Source organism: Centroberyx gerrardi, chromosome 9, assembly GCF_048128805.1.
Source record: "Centroberyx gerrardi isolate f3 chromosome 9, fCenGer3.hap1.cur.20231027, whole genome shotgun sequence".
Lineage (NCBI taxonomy): Eukaryota > Metazoa > Chordata > Actinopteri > Beryciformes > Berycidae > Centroberyx > Centroberyx gerrardi.
In genome coordinates, this window is record NC_136005.1 from 16770863 (window position 1) to 16797638 (window position 26776).

The following is a 26776-nucleotide window of genomic DNA, read 5'->3' on the forward strand; positions in this document are numbered from 1 at the left end:
GCCTGTCCGTGTCTGCGCATGTGTACATGTAGGTACATGTGTTTGTGTGAGGGCAAGCATTGTTATTGTGCGATCCTCATTCCAAACAGACACTATTAAGGCTAATAGGTTCCAGTCAGTCTGTAAGGCGCGCAGCACCGATGGTGTCATCTATTGTGTTCAAGACATAAAATAGGAATGTACATCCTGTTCCCTACACCCTCGTTATTAGCATGTACTTATCTTTTCTTTCTTAACACCAGCTTTCCCAGGAGAGCGACAAGAATAAATTTAAAGAGATTTTTTTTTTCTGTTCTGTTCTAGTCAAGATCAGATCAGGGGTTGGAGAGAATATCAAACCGCCTTCATTTTTCATTTTCTTTAACTTTGAATCAATCTTTTTTCATTCTTTTTTAGCTCCTGCTGGCTGGTGTTTGCTCTCTCCCTCTCTCTCTCTCTCTCTCTCTCTCTCTCTCTCTATCTATCCGTGTAGTGATGAAAGTGCTCAGCTCCAAAGATCAGGGCAGGCCTCAGACACAGCAGGTGCCACAGTGTGGGATGAATCAGCCACGTTACCGCAGCCCTCAGTGGGAAAGTTCATCTTTGTTAAGACTGCTCAGCCTCTTCTTATTTGCTTTCCCCTCCCAGACATACCAACGAGATAGAGCTTTTATGGCTGTCACAACTCACTATGCACCATCTTTCACTGCTTATGTAAGAAGGAAGAAGAGAGCCTGTTTATGTTGACAACTAGGCGCTGTCCTCAGTGGATTTGTATATATTGTTTTGCTTTGTACATGTGTTAGGCCACATTTGTGCACATTAGCATACTGGCATGCACATCAAAGTCCATTGTTTGTGATGATCTGAAATTATTTTCAACGTGGGACTGTGTCCATTAAAAAAATTAACTGGTATTTAGGTTACATTTGTAGACTCGGTGGATTCAAACATGACAAGTTTTTTTTTAATAAGGATCTAGTGTCTCGTTAGGCAGCCAAGGCCCAATGGTTGGTCCAGAAACTGAGCTAGTGGGGCGCCAACAAGATGGCTGTTGCCAAGGTGACGTGTTTCTGACTGAGCCCATCTGTTCATGCCCACGTGCTCGAGGAGGCTGCCTGTTTTAGACATGACGTGTACAATGGCACGGTCACAATCTCGAGCACAACATAAACCTCTATACTAATAAACCTCCTGCAGTGATGTGTTTGAAATCATGGCACTTCTCAGGATGTATTACAAGTGATCTGTCTCTGCACTTGCTGCTGAGATGAGAAGTATTGATGTTTCTGTATCAAGAGAAAAAAATGACTTTCTCAGTGGTTCGATATCAGTCCACTGTGCCAACAGAGAAAATCAAACCAATTGAGAAAAAAGTCATTAGTGCTGCTGCAAGCGTCATGGTGCTGCTGATGCCTGTGTCTTATTGTTCATTTTCTTATGTGTGTGTGTATGTGTGTGTGTGTGTCTGTGTGCTAGAGAGAGGGAAAAAGAGAATCCCAGCCATCCCACTCTGCTCAAGCAAAACAACTTATGAATATTTTCACACCCTGTTTGCTTGACATGATAACCGTGACTGTTCTCTCCCTCCCTTACTCTATATTTCTCTTCCTCACATAGTTCCCCGCAGATCTCTACCACTAGTGGCATCCTCAGCAGAACCAATAAGCCATCCCAAGTCCCACCCGATACATGAGTACCCAGGAAGAGAGTGAGCACTCTGAGGTCGCCATGGCGATGGCCGCAGCATCAGCGCCACCTCTTCCTCAAGCTGAGTGTGGGCCGGTATCTCCGCCCCCTGACCTGTGCTGTTCATGTGGCCAGAGACACCTGCTGGAGGAGAACCATGAGTACCAATACAAAGAGGAGGTGGACGACGACCTCATCTGCCACATCTGTCTGCAGCCGCTCATCCGGCCGCTGGACACGCCCTGTGGACATACCTACTGCCAAGAGTGTCTGACCAGCTTCCTGCTGGAGAGCGACTTCTGCCCCGTGTGCCGCGCGCACCTCATGCTGCAGACCTGCAGGAAGCCCAGCCTGCTGGTGCACCGGCTGCTGGACAAGCTGACCGTGGCTTGCCCCTTCTCTGACCACTGTGATGAAACGCTGCCCCGCGGTGATCTCGAAGCCCACATCAAGAACAGGTAGGGTGGGAGACGCACTGACAGCTAAACAAAACACATAAACAAAACAAGACTGGAACAGCCAGTTAGTTTACCCCAACAGTCCTTTACCAAACTCAGATGGTTAAAGCAGTTTGCATCGTGGAGCATTTGCAGGCCTTTAACTGTGTATTTATAGTTAAAGAAACTGAGATATAATCAGTGCTCTCGTTAAACGAGCAAACAAAAAGTCGTTGGTTGATGAAGTGCTGTAACTTGGATTCATTTTCCTCCTCTGCTCTTTTCTCTTGACTCATGTTGTCCTGGTAAAACTGCAGTGACCCGCCGTAAACACACATTCTAAGTTTCCCGCCCTCTTTCGCCTACCGTCATTAACCCGCCGCTCTGGTCCCAAAGGGGAGAGTGTTCTTCCTCAAACCAGGCTTTCATCTAAACTAGGCCCAACTCATCTGTTTATATATCATTAAAAGCCAGTACTTTGGTTTCTCTCAGCCTGGGCCTGTTTTCATTAATGCTCATTAACACTCTCTTAGCCCAAAGGCCTCTGGGATAATTAGTGCATCGAGCCACACATCACACCCAGGCAGCATATCTAGAGTACACAGTGTTTCCTATCCACCCTCCACTTTGAATAAACTCAACAGAAAATTCCCTAAACTCTGAAAAACACCCCAACCCCCCCCCCCCCCCCTCTGCCCCCCTCCCTCTCTTTCTCTTTCCCCCCACTCCCGTTCCCTCTGGTTCTACTCTACTCCTACACACACCTCTTTCCCTCTCCATCCTCCTTCTCCCTCCATCCCTCCTTCTCTCTGCTTTGCTCCCTTGTTTCCTCACCTTCTCTTTCATGTAATGTGTGTTTTAATGAGGTGGGGAGTGCTGAGGTTCTCTCCCAGTGGATTCAGCTACTCTCCCATAGTCAGAAGGTGTTATCTGTAGAGGCAAGAGGTCGTGTCCAGAGAGAGGAGACTGCGCATTGTGTGTGAGGATTTGAAACACCCGCCTCAACCTGTCTCCTCCATTCACTTCTATTACTTCAGCCCAGTGATTGTGACTATGTTTATACAATGCAGTTTATATGCATTTGAATGGTATGTGTTGAGGAATGTTGTTTGTGTTCGTCCAGTATTGGTTCTGCTTGTGTGGCATGTGTGTATATCTGTTGAAGTCGCTGAGCATTTTTCTGCTCAGGTGTCTACAGTTTGCCTCTGGCTACGTTTTGTCTCATTTACAAAAATACCAGTTCAGTCAAACAACTCATGCATTGAATATTAATGTTTTTATTCAGAATAAATGCAAATATAGATGTTATTTTGCCGCCAAGGCTCTATCTCGTGTCACTCCATGCAAAGCCAGCCAAAAGCGACTGCAAGGAGAGATCAATTGCAAACCCACCATGGGGAACCATAAAGAAACAGCCCACAGGTGGATACTGGGGTGGTGGTGGGGTGTGAGATGCAGCAGGGCGAGCAGCAGCAGAGGCTGAGCAAGTGAACTTGACAGCTTAAATAGACCGCCCAATTGGTGATGGCAATACACAAGCTCAGCCGACTGGTCAGCTGATCCAGAACACAGCGCCACTGGAGTTGTCTGCCTGAACTAGTTTTACTTAATTGAGAATGAATCCCTGTGAGGAAAGTTGTTGTTTTTGTGTATGCTTTACTGAAGTTGCTGAACTGCCAAAATAAAGGAAACACCAACATAAAGAGTCACAATTGACCTTATTCCTACAGCAGCCATTTTAAGCCATCTTACATCACACTTGGGGTGGGAAACTCTATATGGAAGACTGGCAAATATGAAAAGTAGCGTTACTTCAACACATAAGTGAGAACCATTGGTGGCTGCCGCTATTCTCTCCAAGAGGGGCAGTGCCAATTATCACATTTTTATGAGTATGGTTCACACACCTAGAAAAATGAAATTTCTTTACTCAACTAACACAAAATAAGATTGCTCTGGATAACCATCCAAATAAACTGTTAATACAGTCAGTTATAATCAGGAGCAGAGATCAATACAAGAGGATACAGATATGGGTTGATATAACCAATATCAGTGTGTGGAAGGGAGTCAAAATATTGTATATCAGTTAAGCCTTTGTAACATGTTTGAAAAAGAGACCCTAAAGCGAACCTACTGTATATGCCTATGGATTCTTGAGATCCATTTATTTCAAATAAGTTTTCCAGTGGGGACTCTGTGAAATTATAGTTTGTCTGATTCTCAACATTTGCATGATGTGCATCTTGGTACGCAACAGTAGGACATAGCTGGGCTGTACTTGCTCTTCCAGGTAGAGTTTCCCACCCCAAGTATAATGCTATGTAAGTTCAAAATGGCCTTTTTAATAAGGTCTATAGGGCATTGGGCCACCAGAGGCAAACAGCTTCACTGTGCCCTGGCATTGATAAAGTGTCAAGAACTGTGTTGCTTGGATGCGATACCATTCTTCCATGAGAATCTCTTTCTGTTGGCATTTTGCTGGTGATGTTGGCTCAATACACTGTCTCAGGCTCTACCACAGATTGTGGCAGTGGATCTGGAGTTCTGATGACCGCTGTGCCATCTGGTAAGAGCTGCTTCATACTCATCACACCATTCAGTGACCTTTCTTGCCCTTTGGATGGGGGAAATTGTCATCCTGGAAATGACCACTCAAATGATCAATGTGATTACTTGGGCTTGCATGGATTTCAACCATGCCAGGAAAGGGCACTTCCCACCTACTTACACAGGTGTTTTCTATATATTGGCAGTTGCATGTACTTACATTATATGTATTGTCACTAATACTTAAAACATGTTTTTCTGCATTGCATGCTTTTCAGTCTCACATTTAGAGTATCAGGCATATTAATTCACCCAGAGTTCCCTGTATGTTTTGCTGATGCTGTGCCTTGAGCATGGTGTTTTTTGTTTTAGTGTACTTGTGTACTTGTTGGTGGGTGCTGACTATGTAATGTTGGATTTTGCCTGGGGATTTGCTCAAATTCAGATTACACCACAAACCAAGCCCAGTGAAGAATTCTCTCAAAGCGTGCGTGAATATTTGAAAAGTACAAATCCCTCCCATGCAAGTTTGTGAAATGAGCATTCCTGGTACTCACAGTCTTTAAATTTTATTTTATCATTTTAGTGCCTGTAACTGGTACTGTATGTTAACTAGCTGGTCTAGCATGCTAGCTTTTTTGTGCTTGCATACATGACCCCACTGCAGGTGTGCCTGGATGCATGCATGTATACTGTGTGTGTGTGTGTGTGTGTGTGTGTGTGTGTGTGCGTGTGTGTGTGTGTGTGTGTGTGTGTGTGTGTGTGTGTGAGAGAGAGAGAGAGAGAGAGAGAGAGAGACAGACAGACAGACAGACAGACAGACAGACAGACAGACAGACACAGAGAGAGAGAGACACAGAGAGACAGAGACAGAGAGACAGAGAGAGATGTCAGGCCACCCTAGTGTAAGCCCAGGGCTTGGCCCTGCTCTCTGGAGTGGCAGGTGGTCTACCCTGACCTTAATGCCTTGTCACAGCCTCAATTTTCTGATATGCCTCGTGCTGTCTGGCCATTTCCATTGCATCATGTCCAGAACAACCTCTAGTTATATTATCGATATTACAGTACATTCAGATACAGACAGATAAGAAGTCCATTGGTTCATTTGCCTAATACTTCTTGCCAATATCTGTCTTCCCAGGTTTTCCTTATCTGACAAAACTGCCAAAAAGGCCAAAAATGTCTATCTCTTGGAAAATCAATCTCAGTTTTTTGTCACTTTTTTAGGGTTAGCGTTATACTTAAAGCAACATAACAACCCTTAACAGCAGAATGAGAAATAGACTGCTGTGAGTAGGAAATGAAGAGGAGTGGGAAGAGAGAAACTGTATATGTGTATGTATGTTGGTGTTTGTGTGTTGTGTTAGTGTGTGTTACTGTTGTAGTGTATGTAATGACTCCTGTGGGGCAGACTGGTTTCTGTTCACAAACTGCATCCTGTCACAATCCAATTACATTTCCATTTCCTGCCTGCCCTGTGGTCTTGTTGCTGTGCGTACTGTTCAAATACCGCAGCACAACTTATGCCTGAGTATGCACGCATGCATGCACACACGCGCACACACACACACACACACACACACACACACACACACACACACACACACTAATGCACACAAAAAAATTCTGCCTTTAACCACACTACCCCATCCATGAAATATTCATTCAGACAGGGTATTTACACCAGTTAAGTGTCTTTCTCCAGGGTACTAGACAGCTCAGCACTAAGAAAATAGGATAAGAGCGGAAAAAAGGTAAAAGGAAGAGGAAAAGCTGAGGGGAAAGGAAAGGAAGGGGAGAGGAGGCAAGTGCAAGTGGAAAGAAAAAGCAAGGGAGATGAAGGATAGGAAACGAGAGAGAAAGTTGAGGAGGCAAGTGCAAGAGGAGAGAAAAAGCAAGGCAGATGAAGGATAGGAAAGAAGAGAGAGAAAGTTGTGTGCTGCTGAATCAGGACAGAAAAATAGCAAATGAATTATACTGGAAGAAGGACTGAGGGAGAGATATGACAGGATGGAATGAAAATAGATTAGGGGTGCTGCAGGCTCAAAGTGTTTCATGTTCAAAGTTCTTTAGCCACCATCTCTCCCTCTGGCTCTGTGTTTATACAGAAAAAAAGACAGAGAGGGATGGCAGAGAGGAGGGAGAGGAGAGGAGATGAAAGTGATGCAAAGGGAGGACAGGATGAAAAGACAGGAATATCTATTAATCTAATCTTGTACACACCTCAAAACGGCCTTGCCGCCGGCCTCATTTGCATTTTTTGTGTATCCTGGTTGTGTATCTAGGCTCTAATCACACTTTCAACCCAGTGCCAATCGCCGCCACCACCACCCAACCCAGTCCGTTCCCACAAACCTCTCCCCCAATCACTTCCCAGTTGCAAGTGCCTCCCAAGCTCACTGCACAACCAATCAGAGGTGTTACTGATGACAGAGGAGGGTTTAAGCTTTGTTATTGTCGATTGTTTGTCCCTTTTTATTCTCTCCCTCCCTTTTCACATTTCCTAAAAATGAATGAATGAATGAATGAATGAATGAATGAATGTGCATTTGGACAATGGGTCAGTGAATATTTTTTCCAAATCTTCCATCCTCTTTCATTGCCTCTCTCTCCCTCTCTCACACCATTCAGAATAACAAGCTTCTCTCCCTGTAGAGAATATTGATTTGCCAGTGTGTTTTGGCCATGCTCTGCCTGTGTGTGTGTGTGTGTGTGTGTGTGTGTGTGTGTGTGTGTGTGTGTGTGTTTTTCTTCTTTTTTTTTTTTTTTACACATGTAGGCAGATTCTTTTGAGCGATCAGACCAATCTGCTGCACGGGGAGCAGTCCATCTTTGGAGGGAAGGGGGGAAGGTTTGGAGTCAACATACTCTCTCCCTCCCTGCTCTCCTCCCCTTCATGGGCCAACGTATGTGCAGGCAGGGGGAGGTGAATGCAGAGTCTCTATGTGTGTGCATATGTCTGGTGTGTGTGTATGTGTGTGAGAGGGTGGCAGGGCAGAGCCAATCAGAGCAGCGTCAGGTACCTCCCCCCTCCTCTCTTTGTTTGGTCTGCTCCATCTCCCCCCCTCAGTGGTTTCTACTGCAGTATAAGTCACAGCCTGCGCTGTTCTCTCTGACATACACACGCACACACACACACACACACACCGAGGGAGACACACATGCACACACACGCATACGAGCGCAAATCCTCTTACAACTCGCCAGTGCCCAGAGCAGATTAAGAGGCTGCACATCTCAAATTGTATTCCAAATGTGCCACCTTTGCATGGGTCTCTTTCCTCCTCTTCTTCCACCTCCTCCTCTTCCTCCTGTGCCACAACGGGACTTCTCCTCTGCACCTGCTTCTGCTGCTGCTTCTTCTTCCTCCGCTCCGTCTTCAACCTCTGGCAACTGGCCCGCTTGCCTCTGCAGCTGAGATGACCAGGCAGCCAGCCTGAGGGAGAGGAGGAAACTGCCAAACACAGAGAGAGAGGTAGAGAGAGAGGAAGAGAGGGAGAGAGTGAAAAAAAAAGAGAGAAGGTAGGAAGTGAGGGAATAATTTAGACCTGAGAGCGCCTCTGAAGAAAGAAGGGAAGAGAGGAGGGGGGTCAGCACGGCCAGGTTCGGAGAATTGGAGGTGGAGGAGGAGGAGGGGGAGGAGGGGGGAGAGAAGAGAAGAGGAGCGAGCTCCGGTGCAGAGAGGAGACAGAGGAAAAGAGAGAGAGAAAAGAGAGAGAGAGAGACAGGAGAAGAGCTGAGCGTTGACCATGAAGGCTCTGTTGCTGCTGGTCCTGCCTTGGCTCAGCCCGGCCAACTACACAGACAATGTGGGCAACCTGCACATCCTCTATTCTGAGCTGTGAGTACAACAGTCAGCCTCCTCCGGCATCCATTCATCCACATCACCCCATCTCTCCCCTCCACCACCAGACCATGCAGCCGTGTGTTTGTTACTCTGTATCTGTTTGACTAGTTGCAGGCAATTGTTGGTGTGTGTGTGTGTGTGTGTCTGTGTGTGCACGGTACTTTCATGCATATGCATGTGTGCAAACTTAGAATGTTTACATTTTGATTACTGCATTAAGAGTGTGAGTGTGTCTCTTTGGTGTGATAATGACCAGAGAAAAGGCTCCCGTAACCATGGTCATCCGTTGCCGTGGCAGCGGGATGCAGTAGAGGCAGCAGGTAGGGCTTTGTGCTGTCCAGGAGTGTTTGGATGCTACAGAACAGCACTGCAGCATGGCATCTCTCTCCGTTCAGCAGGATGTGTGAGAGAGCGTGTGTGCATTCTGACTGCTATATTGATTTGTGCGACATGTGAGCACGCATTTGTTTGCTGTTGTAGGCTTTTAACGCTGTGTGTGCGTGAGTCCTGTTGAGCATATGGAAGGTTGTAACTATTTGAGGGTGTTTGTTTGTGTGGAATAGCCTGTTTCACCTCAGCATTAAAAATGCATGGCTGTCTACGCTCCTCTTTCATCACCGATCACCAGCTGTACAGCACATACCTTACTGTGATACACACGCGTAATTCTTATCATCATTATCGCCACTATGTCATTATGTCGCCATCACCGTTGATACAAAAAATAATGCAGAAACACACACATTCACACACATTCACAACCAATCCCTTTAAACTAATATTTCAACCATTATTTCATGTTACAAACAATATATCACAGACAATATATCAGTTTTCTTATAGAATTTTGGCAACAAACCTCTCATCTGGCGTGATACTCATACTAAGTGTGATTATAATACTGGGCAAAATTGTTTTTCATGTTTTCACTTCTTCATGGTTTCACTGTGAATGCCATTACTGTGTGTTTCATAGACTTTATGTGATGAAATTGTGTTGATTTTTAGGCTGCTGTGTTTTGGGTTTTTTTAAACAGGGTATGCAGAATTGGTAGAAGTGTTAGGGACAGCAGTATTCTGCCTGAATACAGCTTATTTCTATGCCGTCTCTCTCTGGCACACACTATCACTCATTCTCAGCATGCACAGTGTAGACCAGAGTGTTTTTCTGGTCTGTATCGGTCCTCTGTATTCTCTTTGTGTGGGAGTTAATGTTGGCTATATTCAGCAGCTCCATGTGAAGCCTGGGGTCTCAGATCTCCAAGCTGGGCTCCCGCTCCTCTCTCCAGTCTGACGGAAATGTCCCATTATGCTGCATGAATACATGGAACAATGGAGCGCTTTACAAATCCCCTCATTTCATTGTGTGCTCTCTCCATTGAGTGGGGCTTTAGCTCCTGCAGACACCAAGATCCCCTATTGGACAGCAATGGGTCCTGAAGAGGAGAGAGAGAGGTGGAAAAACAGTGGACGGAAGGGCAGAATAGGGAAATGGTTGAGGAGAAAGAAAGAGGAGGAAGAGGAGCAGGAGAGGAGGAGAGATTGTGAGAATAGAAATGCAAAGGATGAGCTGTTAGGGCAAGGGCAGTAGAGAGGAGAGAGGAAAGGGGAGATGAGAGGAGACAGGAGGGGATAAGGTCACTTCCTGCGCCTGCCTTCCATCTGTCCATACATACGGCTGCCATGGTGATGCAGCGCAGCGTGCTCAGTATGTGGGTCATTTCTATGAGGGATTGTTTGTAAATAAGATGGGCAGATTTCCCTCCTCTCTCCAATCATTGATTTTGAGTGAGAGAGACTGATGTGGAGAGAGAGAGAGAGAGAGAAAGAGAGAGAGAGTGAGTGTGAGTGTGGTTGTGACAGTGAGGTTTTGCTGATTATGACACGATAGAGAGAGAAACCAGGAGCAGACAAATGCGGACATGGTGTTTTTCTGCCTGGCTGGAGAGCAGTGGCACACCATTCATCTTTATCCATACTGTTGACAGGAGCAGCCTTCAGCTCCCCCTGTGTGACCACCATCTCAACTCGCTCTTCTTTTCCTCCTTTCATTCTCTCTCCATCTTTCTCCCTCCCTTTCTGTCATCCACTGCGTTTCAACTGAAGCGATTGCTACAGTGAGTTTACTTTGCATGGGAAAAATGAGAGTGAATGTAATCTGTCTTGCTCACACGCAAACGTGTGCACACACGCTTGACTATATTGGCTAAACACAGGATATAGATGGAAATCCAGTGCAGGGAGAGAGGAAGTGTTGCTCCGTAATGAAATTCTTAATATGGTTACTGCCGTTTTCCTCTGTCAGCACCAGCCAATACAAATGCAGCACTGGCACACAAACGAGAGCACCTATACATAATGGTTCTCACACACACACACACACACACACACACACATATCATGAGGCCTTGCTTATTCCCTCCCCCAGCCCACATGGCCTCCCTTGATAATCACAGTGCAGTGCTTTAGAGCGTTAATGATTAATCTATGTTCATTTCTGGGCCTGGGCTGAGATGTCTTAAACACTATGATTAGCTTAGCTTCTGTCCTTTCAGCCCTCATCTAGAAGGTGTTTGATCTCCCCTAAAGCTCACCAAGCGCTGTGCGTACTCCCACTGCTCCGGACGTCTTCAGCACGGACGCATCCTAACTGGATTAGCCACCCGGCCAGAGCGCGCTCGCTGGATCTGAACAATAGGACTCATTTGTTTATGCCAGGTCCATCCTGAGTCAAAGGCAATGCACCGTGCCATGCCCGCTCCGGCCCCGTGGCTGCTCCAAGTGTGGGGCAGGCTTCACTAATTAGACTTTTGTTTGGATTAAATATTAATCCCTGCTCTGTAGTCAGGCAGCTCCCCCTGTCTCAGTGTATCTATCAGGCCAGAGACAAGGGAAGGCCAGGGGGGAGAGTGGCGGAGAGATAAGAATCAGGCTAACAGCCTACTTCTTACCCTCCTGCACAACTTCACAGCTCTCTCAAAGGAAATAACATTGAATCAGCTTAAGTATTTCTTTGCATAGGATGCATGAAGCACATTCAATAAATCCATCATGGGAACATTCAGTATGCCTGGGTAGACAAATTCTTTAAACATCAAGAATGTTTAGCGGAGTGCACTGCACGCACAATCAAAGAATGAAAGAAAACACGAGTCAAGGACACATATAGAGGACACGCATGCAGTTGTACACAGACAGATCCACAAGACACAGTCACATGCACAAATCACATATTACACATTACACATCACACAAAACAAATACATAAAACAACACACCAAAACACACATCTGACTATGCACAATTCAAGTGTGCATGATGCATGTGTAAATATACAAACACAAAAGAACAGATGAATTATGTATGTATTCATTTATTCATGGACAGAAGTGAGTTGTGGGTCAAGGTGTTTACTTTGACTGAGCCTTCCTCTCAGATGTATCAGTATTCAAGCAGAAATATACTTGCAAGGTGAACAGGTGACAGTGTCAGCATGCAGGGAAAGTTTAAAGATGGGATTGAGTTCGGTATGCTATATATGTTTTCTGATAAATTTGTATTAAACTCAAATGTATAGGTTTCCGCAATGCAGTGCACTGTTTTTATGTGTGTGCCGAATCATTTACATGAAGTGGCCTACTTTTTTTGTCATATCAGTGAAGATGGATGTATAGTGAAAAGAAGTATCTGATAACCTTAGCCTCTAATTGGCTCTTAGTCTGGCTGGTGTTGAGGGGCTTTGAGGCCTGACATGTTTAACATGGAGAATTTCTACAGTCTGCTGCCTGTAGCAGTCTTATCTCTAAGAGGGGTTCCATATGAGCGGCCTGCAGAGCAGGGAGCCAGCAGAGCGTTACTGACAGCAGAGAGGAGAGGAGAGCAGTGTGGGGTTAATCTCTCACGTGAACAGTGCCCTACCGTGTGCCAGGCCTTTGGGTTGAGCTGACCAGGGCTTACCAGAGCTGGCCGTGGTTCAGGCAGACGCACCATGGCACGTGGAGGTAGAGAAACCAGGACAATGCCAAGGGCTAGCATGGCATAGAGTGAAAAATATAGGGTAAAAGGTGCCAAGAGCAATGTGGGACAGCAGCCTGGTGGGGATTCTCTATGATCATGCACTACAGTATAGAGGGGATTACAGGAGTTGCCTGCACTTTAGTGAGGAAAATGTACACATAGTCACACATATGCATATACACGTGAACACATTTATTATGCATGTACACACACACACACACACACACACACACACACACACAGTCCTACATGAGTGACAGGGCTGAAGTGCCAGCAGGAATGGATCATTCTTACTTTGTTATAAGTGTACAAGGTATATGCAAGCCAACCCATGGATTTCCACCGTTGCCTGTCTGAGCACTATTGCACCGTAGAACCAGCCGCTGTCACAGAATGTTGAAGTGGACATGTAGATTCCTTATCAAGCTCAGGTCCAGGTCTGCACCCCAGGAGAAGAGAGAATAAATTAGATCTAATACTTGCTGTGCTTTTCTCCTCTGATGACAGGCCGAGTACGAGATTGTCTTCTTGGTTGAAACCAGACACTGAGGCAATAAATGCTGCATAAATGTCCTTCCAGCCTGATCATGAGGTCACGGCTCGACTGATGATCGTACTCTGTATTGATTGGCTAAAAACCATGACTCAGAGCTTGGGCTATTTCAGATAGGCTGACTCCACTGACACCGGGTTGGCTGGGAGGCCATGTCTGTCCGCTCGTAAACACAAAGATGCATTAACCATGCCAAACCTGCCCAGCCACTGCTCGCTACACAGGAGCACAATGGAAAGTTCGACTACAAAGTTGTGCGGGTTGGTGCGTACACATACACGTTTGGTACGCATTGCAGCTCTTCAAAGGCTGTAAGAGAGTCACACCCTACAGAACACCCCACCCCACCCCACCCCCACCCAATCTTATTAGATCTATCCTTGCAAACAAGCTTGGCCAAGATTTCTTCCCAGAGCACAGACTGTCCCCTACAGCTATGGTCTCACCCCCTTATCATGCAGCAGATGAGATTACCCCTCACAGCAGGCGGATCCAATCAACACACCAGCGCATCCACTGATTAACACTCCTCTAGTTCATCATTAGCTGGATTACTCTGTCTGTCTTTCTGTCTGTCTCTCCTCTCTCTCTCTCTCTCTCTCTCTCTCTCTCTTTCTCTCTCTTTATCTCTATCTACCTATTCCCTCCCTCTCCCTCTTGATGTATTTGCTATTTGGTCGAAATAAGGCAAAGTACTCGATAAAGGAGTAATTGATAAACTAATCTAATTAAGGATAAATGTTCATTTTTTTTCAAGAGTTTATCACTATGGATTTAATTAATGAACATTCTCCCCTCCCCGTACTGCACCAGGTTCCTTGGTGGGATGTTTTGCCGATAACCATATGCTTGTGTGTATGTGTGTGTGTGTGTGTGTGTGTGTGTGTGTGTGTAGGTGTGTAGGTGTGTGTCTGTGTATGCGTGTGAGAAGCTGCTGGCCTCAGGTGCTCCCCAGCGCTCTGTCCTCCAGTGAAGACAGTAGGGCTGCATGCACAGACAGTCTCCAAAGAATAGTGTGGCTGCTTTTTTGTTTGTTTTTTTATTTTGTTTTTGTTTTTTTGCTCTCCTCTGTCTGTTTTAAAGTGAGTTACTCTCTGATGTGTCTTAGCCAAAAGCTAGTATGGACAGACAGTTTCCTCTCAAGACTTTAATCCTTGGGAAATTTAAAGTAGATGTTGAGTAAAGCCAGGCGAAATGTGTCATTCTTGCTGGGGGGGGGGAAGCTTTCCATTCCTCCTTTTCGTATGATTAGTGAGATTTAGCGTTCTTGGGTAAATTTTGGAGGATGTCACTCCCCTCTAAACGGATGGACGGCTCAGACGTACTGAGGAGTTGTTGAATGTTGCACCACCTGTGTGTGTTAATTCCCTTATTCGTTAGTACGCCAAGAATAAATGTGAGGCGAAGCGACTGTCAGTGCTAACCTTCTCACACGTTCTCTTTCACACAGGCAATTCTCTCACACAACGCACTTTGTCATATACTGTACCTACACACACACACACACACACATACACATTTCATCCCACGCATTCTTCATCAAGAAAAACCTGCAGGCTACCCCAGGGCTCAGAGTACGACAGGAACGTCTTCCCTTTTTTCTCAGCTTCTAACATGTCAGGTGACAAAGGTATATTTTCAAGAGCATCAAAAAGTTGGCTGCCAGACTCAGAACTTTGGGAAGCAATGCCTAACGCTGCTCCGGATTAATAAGGCTGTGGGAAGAAGAGAAAGAAGAACAGCATCTTAAGCAACTCGGTTATAGCTAACAGAGAGCGAGAGATGCAGTGGGAGCATACATCATCCCCAGTGTGGGTCACACCCGGGTCGGCCTGCTGCACCCACACAGGCATGAGTGAGTGGGTCGACTCTTTAGATTTCATTCCAGTCCATTTACATGATTACATTCAAACATATGTCTTGTACTTAACAAATGCGCACACCCGCAGTATGTGAAAATATGCCCCGTGTCCGTACCTGACCGCTGCTGGGGTAATTTGTGCGGTATGCGGAGTGTGGTCCGACAGTGCGGTTGTCCCTGGCAGTCAGGGAGCAGAGAGAGTATTTGGGTTAGGGAGGATAATCCACTCACCCCTAAAGAGGATTGGAGAATCTCACAGGCTTTGATGAGTTGTGAGCTGGTGTTTATTTCACATCACAAGAACAGGACTGTTTGTGTCGCAGCCGGGGCACTTCCTCGCATCCACCACCTCACCGACAGCATGGTGGGTATAATTGTTATTTTTTGCTGGAGAAAGAGGAGGAGATAGAGAAGGATAAGGGAGGAGGGGAGGATGAGCGGTGAGGATGTTTTGGTGTCTCTCGCTCCTTATCTCTCCACAGATCCCGGGGTTTAGAGAGATGATGCGATGATTGAGGCTGTGCCGACGGAGGCCAGGGTGCTGCAGTACTAATGAGCGTACTCTAAGCTCAGCGATCATCCCCCAAAACAAATCATGCATTTACACTCAGCAAGGAAAGGAGAGCCGCGCGCAAGCACACCAAGTTCCACCACGGCACAGAAAAGGAGCTTGTTTGTTTACGAAAAAAGGGGGCACACAAAGAGCATTGGTGATCAGAGGGAGGAAAATGATACAAGAATTGTAAAAGAAAAAAATGACAAGGAGAGAGAGGGAAAAGTGTGTGGGTCTGTGTGTGTGTGTGTGTGTGTGTGTGTGCGTGTGTGTGTTTGCGGGCATGTGTTTTTGTATGTACAGTACCTCTCAACTGCATAGATTTAATTGGCTCCTCTACCTTGGGTCCAGAGCTGCAGGACCACCCAGGTGAGTGAGACAAGGGGTTTCTGTCATGCTTCCCTACCCTTAACCTCAGACAGCAGAGACTGTGGCCTTAATTCTTCAGCATGGACATTAAAACTCTAAGCAGTAGAGATATGGGTAAGTATTTAAGGCATCTCTTATCCCCAGGAGGTAAGGGATTTTAATTAAGGGGAGACAAAGCCTTTAATAAACCATTCGCACACACACAACAATGGCTGCATGCTGCTGCCTCAGAGACTCTGCACTGCGATGGCCTCTACGTTTCTGTGATATATCAAAAGCTACAACACATTTCTGTCATTACCCAAGGTGTGAATGTTATAAATATAATTTTCTATTGTTTTTATGTCATTGAAATCTTGATCTTGCACAGATAGTCAGACACTGAAAACTACAAACAGACAGAAATACAGTTGCTACTGAAACTTTCTCAAATAAATAGTGTGTGTTGATTAATACTTGGTCAGATATTTAGCTGGGATTTGGAAGAAATTGCTTGTGGGGTGGTCTGTAAGATTGAATGGAGCTGTATTCAACAGTATTTGCCCAACTCCACTGACTGTGGTTTTCCATTTTCCACTACCCATGGTGAAATAGGGGAATGTTGTCTCAAGCTTCAATTCCATATAGTCAGCTTGGCCCAATAGCTAGCTTGGCCTAAAGTAGCATACAAGAGCCTATCAAAGGTGTGTGTGTGTGTATGTGTGTGCACATATGTGTGTACATGCGTGTGTGTGTGTGTGTATGCTTGCATAAGTGTTTGTAAGAGGAGTTCCTAATGTTTATGGGTAATTCATTTGGAGCCACATGAAGGCAATGATGTGCCAGTTTACTAGTAGTGTTTTATAGCTGATGTGCATGCAGCTTTAATTCCTCTAATTGATAGTGAGTGACATGAGGAAAGCTTCTGCCCCTCGCCATTGCAGCACTGTCTCTTCTCTGCTGTTGATTGAAATATTGCTCTATTCCACCACTTCTCTCAGCTAAGTGCTATGTTGCTGCATCGACATGCTTGATAGCACTCAATTTACTAACTCTGAATCAACAAGAATAGCTCACAGCAGCTCACCCCATACACAGGTACACAGATACACACACATGCATGAGACACACATGCACACGTATGCACTGCATGGCACTGTTAAGTCACAGGCCACGGGTTGAGATCGATATGCACTTCAGCTCGGTGTAATGCTGAATCTAACTGAGAGAGTCAGACTTGTAGCTACAAGTGAGATATAGAACCCTCTTAAAGATGAAATGTCTTTCCCTCTGAAATATGGACAGAGTGCATGACCCACTCAGACAGCTCTGTTATTGAGACAAAATGGTGCTTCTAGTGAAGTGGTGCCCCTGGAGGGCCAATGGCCTTCCTGAGTTGGATTCTGTTTGTGGGCTCAAATGGCATGTAATCCTGTTTCTTCTATTTGTGACTTTCCAAATGGGATATCATGTCTGATGGCCATCATTTTACCTGCCTTTTACTTAACTTCTCCATTTTGGCTCTATTGCCTGATGTCTTTCCCTGCATAATCCAGTGATACACAACCCATCTACGCTACACCACAGGAGAATGCATCCAGCGTTCCTTGTATTTCTGAGCTACTGTTGAAGCTGTGCCTGGGTTTGATCCAGCTCATTAAAACCCAGTTAATGTTTGTGCTGATGGCTCCACAGAGACACCCGGAGAGACAGGCCAGTGTTATTCCTGCTTCTGATGAAGCGTCAGCTCAAAGCCTTTATGGCTTGCAGATGGAGGAAAATTCTCAGACAATACAATATTACTCTGTAGGGATATCTTAAATTCGCACACAAACATTCTCAATTCAGTATCGTCAGTGTGAGAAGCTTTTGTGTTGTGCAGCATGTGGTGTGTGCATGCATCTGTGCGTGTGTGTGTGACTGTATGCTTATTTTTTTTAAGTATGATGTTTTTGTGGTTTAGTGAGCATTGACAGAGAGAAGACACTTGGAACCTGGGAATTGGATTAGTTTTGAGAAAATAACATTCTGACGTTTTCTGATGTTTTATATTCTGGTGTTGTGTCAGTTACCCACTATCTCTCCACTGTAACGGGCGTTTGCTTACATTTGTATTCAGTCACCTGTCAGAAATGCTCGCCCACAGCCACCGACAAAACCATGCTACAAGTGATTACAGGTACTGTCACAAAGCAGGTATGCAAGGAATAGCAAAGAGGAGCTGAGGCACCGACATACACTGCTGCGTGATACATTTTTGCTTTTCTTTATGAGAGTAAATATGCCATTTGTGGCACGTGCAGAGAGGCACTGTATGAATTGAGTGAGAGTGTCAAGACATATATTCTGCCGCAACATTTGTGGTTGTGGCCTATTGTGTAGGCTGTGTGGTATTGAAGGAGGAGGTGTTGTTTGCAGTGTTGAGGTCAGATAACCAGTCGGTGTGTGTAGGGTAGAGGTCAGCATGGAGAAGAGCCCCAGGCTGCAGGAGATGCTGAAGTCCACTCACATTAATCAGAGGTCTTGAGATTCTGACCTTTCCAATAAATTTCAACATGCTTTTGTAGGCTGATTTCTCTCCACAGAACAGATAGTGAAATCATCAGTGCTGAAATGCTTTACATTTGGGCCGCTCTGTTGAAAGTGACATGAGGAAAGCATGACAGAAAGAAAGAGAAGGCATTCATATCATCAATGTCACCATCCCATCAACATGTCCAGTTTTTAATGCACAGTTGTCACTCCTGCTTGTGTCATACTGACCTGCCCACTGACTGATCTGAGTTTGGGACTGACCCTCGGACCCCTTGTTGTTCATGTGTGTGTGCAGGTGTAAAGGGGCGTCTCACTATGGGCTCTCAGCGGACAGGAAGCGGCGTTCGCAGGAGGGCGACTGCACCGACAGCACGTCAGAACTCACCGTCGCCACGCTGCCCAACGATGGCCCCGCCTCGGCCGCCGTGGCCCTCCTATCGGACGAGCCCGGCCTGGTCAACCCCGCCTTCGACCCTAGCATGGAGGACAACAGCCAATCAGGCAGCACCACCAGCCTGGCAGCCCGCAGCAGCACCAAGAAGAGTGAGTGTGAGTGAACGAACGAACGGATGTTTGTGCGTTTATGTGTATGTGTGATTATGTTCAGTGCTGCATGAAGTTACCTTTATCTGACAGAGAGAGAGAGAGAGAGAAGAGAGAGAGGGGAGGGGGGAGAGAGAGAGAGGAAGGAGCTAGCGTGTGTGTGTGTGTATGTGTGTGTGATGTTTGTCAGAATGACAGATTGAAAATCAATAGAGAGTAGAGAGCTTTCTAGTCACAGTTACATAGTCTCTCAGTCACAACCATATGCCAGTGATCTCTGTTCAAACATACTTTTACACCTGCAGACTCTCACAAGGTATAACCCAGGCACTCATTCACTCTCAAATACAGTCTTTGTTGTACCTAATGGTCTTTGATAGAAATCCTATCAGCCAATTAGCTCTACTGCCTTGTTTTTTCAACAATCTATAAAATCTCTCTTTGTGGAAAACAGTAGAGAAACAGAGAGAGAGAGAGTCATTGAGAGGCGAGGTACATTATACAGTCAAGGAGAAATGGAAGGAGAGGTAGGTACGGGCAGATTAAATATAGCCAGAGCAAGTCCATTAATGCTGAATGACGCGATCACCGCCTCTCCCTCTATTTCTCCCACCTGTGAAACCAGGAGCCAGTCACGAGTGTTGCCCCCCCCCTCCCCCCTCCCCCTCCCCCTCCCCCTCCTCCACACCACCCCTCTCCCTCCTCATAACGTGAGTGTGCAGCCGGTGGGGACACCGAATGACGCTGCACCAGCACTTTAGGCCCAGCCGGCTGAGCGCCCACCACCACCACGAGCGCCACTACTGCTGAACAAGCTGTCAGCTCCAGAAGCGGCTGGCGCTTTTAAAGAATAATGTGGCTGTCAGAAGCCCTCGCATCTCCCCAGGCCCGCAGAGGGAGGGAGGGGCGCTGCAGAGGCTCGCTGCCCCATGCTCAGTGCAGCCAGACTGGGGCTGCTGCCTTTCCACTGCAGCCTCCTGTCCCGTAGCCCGTCTGTCTTTTTCTCCACTGAGAAAAGCAGAGTACCAGACAACGCTCTCTCTGGGACGGTCTGAACTCCTGTTTAAGACACAGTCACACACTAGAGTCCATGGGTGTGTTACATCACTGCTGCAGTTTACGTAACCTATTACGAACTGTCCTAGGCACATGTTCACTGCCATTTCACATTTCTGGGGTTTATTAATCAGTAGGCCAGCACAATTTCAAGCAGCTCTTCTATCCTATCCACATAAAGATGCATTATTTGAGCACTGATCTGAACTAACTCAACAAATAAACCTCATCAGAGTCAAATACTGGACAGGGGGTAGACTTCCTCTGTTACCTCTGTCACCACATGTTTCTGCTAGCTGTGTAAGCAATGAGGAGGCATTTGATTGGCTGTGAGGAGGCAGATTCAGACATGTCCGGGCATGTTGAGGCAGAGTTGATCTATAAAGTGCCTCCCTTTCTCCCCTCTCTTCCTTCTTCCAGTCAGAAATTTTGACCGTTCCTCAGTGAGGAGCCGCTCCTTCAGAAGGCTGAACCGGGCATTCAGTGTCCTGCGGAGGACCAAGAGTGGCAACGCAGTGAGCAATGAGACCGCCGAGGAGAGAGACAATGCCAGAAATGCCAATGTGCCACAGGAAGGTATGGATGAAGGCCTATGTATGGATATCACCTTAGAACAGGCAGATCTGAGATAACACAGTGTGTTTGTGTTAAGGTGTTATCTTGCTACAACCACTATGTCTGTCTGTGTATGAAATGTATGTACATGAAATATGTATATTGCTGTTATCAGTGGGGTTGTATGACGTCACTGCTGTGTCTGCACTTTTTGATTCCCTGTAGAAGGTTCCAGAGAGCGCACGAGTTTGCTCAACGTGTACTGTATTTTTTTTATATATATATATATTGTGTGTGTGTGTGTGTGTGTGTGTGAATTTGTTCCCTTGGTTGTGTGAGGAGGGTGACTCGGATGGGACTCCACAGTGTAACTGTAGCATATGCTTCTTTAATAATTCAGCTGCAGATTGCATAAGTCCACTGGTCGCTCACTAGAGAGGGATCAGATGGGAGAGTGGTAGCCTGAGGCACTCAGCGCAGCGATGGGCTACAGGGAGACGGGGCTCGTGACCTGCTCCCTCCTCGTCACCTCCTCTTCTTTTCTCTCCTCCTCCTGTCATCTTCCTCCCTCTTTTTCCACCCTCACCCTTCGTCCCCTCCTCCTGTCCTTCCTCCTCCAATCTACCTAGTCAGGGTCAACAGGGTTGCATGTGACAGCTAGATGGAGAAGCCCCCAGGGAGCAGATAAAGGACCTTGATGGAGAGCCTGAGGCAGAGAGTAGTGTTGTTGGCATGGCGAATCCATACGATGTGATGTATTAAAGAAAATACTGTAGAATGTCCTCTGGTGATATTCAATTCAACATCTACAGTGTGACCCTGGTGAGAGTAGGACGGGAAAGAGGAAGTAGTCTCGACTATAAGAGAAAACCTTGGAGAATCAGCTTTATCTTGATGTAGAACTACAGCCGTGATGGGAAGAGGAGGAGGAATGTGGGGTTGTGTAAGAATGAGGGATGACGAATGATCAGGGACCAGATTATTCTCTGAGGCCATCGCCAAGGAGGCTGAGAGAATAGATTAAATATTCATTGCGATGCCGCTGGAGAGACAAAGATAGAAGAAGGGGATGGAGCGAGCGAGAACTAGAGATAGATCCATACAGAACAAAAAGTGGATATGGGAAAAAGACGGTGGAGGGATAAGGAAACAAATAAAGGGCTAGAGAGCTCCCTGTGGTTGGGTGAGAGAAGGAGAGATGAAGGGATGGCGAAAGACAGAGGTTGAAAGGGTGTGTGAGGGAAAGAAAGAAGGGTTACATAATAGCTGCAGGTCTCTGTGTCAGTGTGCTCTCCTCCCTTGAAGCAATCTGCTGTGATAAAGACAAAATATTGACTTTGGAATGGAGAAAGTGCAGCGTGAGTAGAAAGAGAGACTGAGGCTATGGAGCTAGAAATATAGAGGGAGACAGCCTACTGAGGAGCAGGGAAAGAGGAGCAGAAACACACTGCTTGGAACCAAGACTGGCAGATAGAGAAAGTAGAAAGAAATAAGATGGAGAATACATTTTCTCAGCTAGTTACTGGCCAAGGCTGTTGGCTGAAATCGAGTCAGAAATGACCCCCACCCTCCTCTAGATAGCCCGGTCCAGCAAAGGATGTGTCATTCTGCTGTTAACTCATGGGAGGGAAGCTCACAGGAACAAAATGAGATAAAACTAGCATACATCCTTTTGAGGAATGATAAGGTTTGCGATAAGCTTTGTATGCATACACAGGTGCATGTGTATAGTACTTATGGCAGAATATTGGTTGATTTGTGAGAATTGTACATCTGTTTCCTTGTATTACTATTACAGTATATCTACACTGCAAAAATTGATTCAGTTTATTATTGAGTTGCAAAGTAAAATTTTTCATAAAACAAGTGACAAAATAACCATGAGGTGAAATCATTTCACTTGTTTTCAATGCGAATCAGATTTTTCAAATAGAGTTATATTGTCTTGATACTCACGGAGTGATCCACCTTCTTTCAAGATATATTCAAGATAATTCTTTAAACAGGTGAAACTGCATTGGAAACAAGTGAAAAGATCTCAGCCCACTGGCAGATTTCTTTCACTTGTTTTAAGGAAAACAAGATTTTAAGACTTGATACTAGACCATAATGACTTGTTTTGCTGAACATTTTGCAGTGCAGTGGTTGGAATATGTGCAAAGCCTAAGTACTGTAACTGAATGTGCTTGTATCCCCACCCAAGCAATAACCTTGTGGAAATTTGAAATTGTGGGTTTTCCCAAGCATACTTGCTACAGATGTATGTGAGTAATGATACAAACATTGAGCAGAATAATCAGCCAAGTGAATTTTCCCCCTTGGCTTGTACAAGTTTGTTTTAGTAACCTGGGGGAGTAGAGACAGCTGGTTCCACAACCAAACCTCTGTACCACAGTCTACCACTCTTTCTCCCTCTTAATTTCTCTGTTCTCCCTCCATTTCTCTCTCTTTCCCTCCACAACCCTCTCTCCCATTTCCCCACTCTCCCTCCCCCTCCCTATTCCTTTCTGCTGCTTCCTCTCCTGTTTTATTTGGCTGTTGCTCAAAAATGGTTTTCCTTCTAGTCATACTGTAGAATTCAGAAAAAAAACTCAGCTTTTCTTCTCCCCATCTTCTCCCTCAGTGTTGGCTCTTCCCCAGCTCCATCACCTGATCCCTGATGGTGAGCTCACCAGTATTAAGATCACACGGGTGGATCCCTCCGAACCTTTGGCCATCAGCATTGTTGGGGGAAATGAGACCCCCCTGGTACGCATCCTCATCCAGGACATCTACAGAGAAGGTGTCATCGCCCGTGATGGACGCTTGCTGCCTGGGGACATGATCCTGAAGGTATCATAGTAACCATCGGTATCATGCATCATCAGTAAGGAGAGGTCAAAGTTGTAACTCCCTTTAACCTCTCCACCTCTGTTGCTCTCCCAGGTAAACGGCATTGACATCAGCAACGTGCCCCACTGCTACGCCTTGGCAACCCTCAAACAGCCGTGCCAACTGCTCCGGCTCACCGTGCTCAGAGAGCAGCGCCATCGCTACCGCTCGCATCCCCACGGCCACCCTCACGGCCACGGGCACGCCCACGATGCTGCCGGGGGCTACCCGTCCCACGGCCTGCCCCACCAGCCCCTGAGGGATGACAGCATCCACGTGGTGCTGAATAAAAGCACTCCAGAGGAGCAGCTGGGCATCAAGCTAGTGAGGCGGCCGGAAGAGCACGGCGTCTACATCTTTCACCTGCTGGAGGGCGGCCTGGCAGCACGCGATGGACAGCTGTGTGTTGGTGACCGTGTGCTGGCCATCAACGGGCACGATCTACGCTACGGGGCGCCGGAACACGCCGCCCTGCTCATCCAGGTCAGTCAGCAGCAGTGGTGGAAAAAGTACTCACATCCTTAAAAGTAAAGTAAAAAGTTGAAGTAGCAATACCATGATGGAAAAATACTTAATTATAAGTACAAGTCCTGCATTCAAAAGTTTACTTTTAGTGGAAGTAATGTACATAAGTATCAAAAGTAAAAGTACTTATTCTGAAGAACATCAGATTGTTAAATTATTGATGCATTAACCTTAATAATGTTGTAGGCTAGGCCTAACTACTCCATACACTGTTGGGGAGTTTAAACTCCATGCATCATATTTTATGAGCTTATATACAGTATGTTTTGCATGTAAAACCTTATTCTGCAAAGTAACTAGTAACTACATCAGATACATGTAGTGGAGTAAAAAGTACAATATTTCCCTCTGAAATGTAGTAGAGTAAAAGTATGAAGTCTCACAAAATGGAAATACTCAGTAGCTCAAAATTGTACTCAAATACTTAGCTACTTTCCACCACAGGTCAGAAGGGGTCAGGGGACAGTGGCTTAAGGTCAGGAAGGAGGATGTGTTGGTTCATCAGATTGATTACAATGGATAAACATGACACATCTGTGTACTTGTGGGATATAGCTAATTGGCTGGAAACAACAGCCAAGTCTTTCTTTAAAGCTATGGTTAGAAGTTCTTAATATTTTACAGTAAGTTCATTGTGGTGACAGCCAAATATGTTTGTCCACATGGAAAATGTTAAAACAGGCCATCAACAACTGTGTACTGTTCTCCAAGCTCCGGGTCCCTGAGTTATTGGAGATAATTGTGGTGATTCAGGCTAATTGTGTTGTGCTGGCTGCTGTGTCTGTGCTCACTGCAGTTAATAGTATTTAATTGTGGTGAGTCCCTGGTGGACTGGGCCATGCTGCTGGCTCTGGTTCCTGGTTGATGCTAGTCAATGGCAGTGTGTTTGTGGTTAATGGTGGTTAATTGTGGTGTGTTTGTGGTTGACTGTGTACGGTTCCTGGGCTCCGAGTTCCTGTCTGAGGAGACTGGCTGGCTCTGCTGGGTCTCTGTGGAGCCAAGATGGCCTCTCAGAGCAGACGGTTTCTGTCAGAGATTAAGAACTGGCGGGAAAGCGATTAAATTAGTCCAATTAAGGCAATAATGAGCCGGACTGGGTAATTCAGGAGTCAGCTCTGAGCCGCAGAGACCAGGGGCAATCTCAAAGGAATAACAGGGGAGGAAGAGGGAAGCAGTCAGTCAGTCTGTGTGTGTATTGGACCACTTGCGTGTGAATTTGTGAATGTGTGAATGAGCGTAGCTGGACCGCCAGTTCAGTAAAAATGACATAACAGTCATTTTGAGTTTGAGTCACAGAGAGAGGAGAATTAGAGTTTGGAGGTTTCCAGTGGGTAGCAAAGTAATAAAACGGAGATGGATACAGGACTGCAGAGGCACAGGTGGGGCAATGTGGGGTTATGAACATCACACACACACTAATTCTACTCGCATAAAACCAAATTTGAGAGTCCCTATGAGCAAACGGCTCTGTAAAGTGCCAGCTTGTGTTATCTACAGGGTAGATGACACATTTCCATGCCTCTCCAAACTCTGCATGGGTGATTCTGTCTAGAGCTCTCTTCAGGAGATTGTAGGTAGGAGGTGATGACGCATCTCATCCTCAGCAAAGCGCGTGAGACGAGCCACAAGGATTTGTTGGCGTCTCTGTTTAGATCCGGCTTAAAGATGATGTATTTAAGTTTAGCACCATTTATTTTCACAGTGATAAAACACAGAGGTAAAATGACACAAGCAGTAATAAAATACAGTGATAAAAAACAGAAGCAAGAGAAATATTACAAAATTGTGTAAAAAAGAAATACTCTGACAGCAGAAAAAAACAAAAGCAAGGAGGAGAGAAACAAACAACAAACCAAAAAGATGACAAGCAAATACAGAACTGAACTGGAGAATCAAAAGACAACAGAACACAGTTTTTCATGTTAACTATCTAATTAACAAAAAATTGAAGGAATGTAGCTGCCTTATGTTTATGAGATGCTTTATCTTTTGTAATATCATTCACGGTTCATGTCTGAACTTTCTGTCCTCACTTTCTGTCCTCTAGGCGAGTGAGGAGCGGGTCCACTTCATAGTGTCTCGTCAGATCTGTCTGCCCACCCCAGACATCCTGCAAGAAGCTCCATGGGGCATGGATGGTCCCCCGCCATATTCCCCTGTGGACATGGAGCAAACACTACTGGTGAGCAGCACATGCAGACACACACACGCAAACATAGGAGACGAGTGCAGCACCAATGCTAATAGAAGCGCTTTGTTTTTCCATCTCTTTTTTCCTCATTCTACATATTCCCTTTCATGTGGAAATGATCCATAGAGGTTTTTATTCTTCCATGAAAGCCGAGCATGTCATCCATGCACTGAAGCGGGCCGTCTTCCCCTCTAGGAGTGCTGTTGCGTCCACAGCAGCCATCTCTCTTTCTGAGCCCGTTATCCCTAAAGAAAACATCCCTGCGCCCCTCAGGATTTACACTCCCCCATCCCTCCCGAAAACAGGATTTTCCCCAGCTCATTACAGGAGCTGGTGATTTCTCTTGTTCTAATAATGATCGGCTTCACAGCTCTCCAGTTTTTTTCCCCCCCTCATCTTTCGATTTGAAGAGCTCATTGTCAGAGACACATTGTTTAAAAGAGGAACACGTCTGACTTCAAAGCAGCCAAAGGAAATTAGTAATATGAAAACCTCTGTAACTCCCACAGCAAAACAAAAATCTATTGTACCTTCATTCAAAACAGTACACATTTTGGGCTTAATGTAAACTGATTTTTATATATATATATAGACCCTAATTAACCTTCTGTATGGCTTAGTTACTTTTTTGCTGGAAGGAAACCAAGTCAGAAAAGATGCGCTATAG

General features: G+C 45.7%; 1 protein-coding gene across 2 annotated transcripts in view; it reads left to right on the forward strand.

Annotated features, from left to right (window-relative positions):
* Positions 1 to 26776, forward strand: part of lnx1 (ligand of numb-protein X 1) — a 34688-nt gene that overhangs the window by 3096 nt on the left and 4816 nt on the right. Inside the window, exons 2-7 of one of the 2 annotated variants that reach the window (XM_071895564.2) lie at positions 1600 to 2126; positions 18664 to 18917; positions 20388 to 20543; positions 23146 to 23354; positions 23448 to 23876; positions 25966 to 26100. In XM_071895564.2, the coding sequence (XP_071751665.2) occupies positions 1672 to 2126; positions 18664 to 18917; positions 20388 to 20543; positions 23146 to 23354; positions 23448 to 23876; positions 25966 to 26100 (1638 nt within the window). In that variant the 5' untranslated portion in view covers positions 1600 to 1671. The remainder of the gene's footprint in view (positions 1 to 1599; positions 2127 to 18663; positions 18918 to 20387; positions 20544 to 23145; positions 23355 to 23447; positions 23877 to 25965; positions 26101 to 26776) is intronic. The other variant, XM_071895565.2, reaches the window with a different exon arrangement.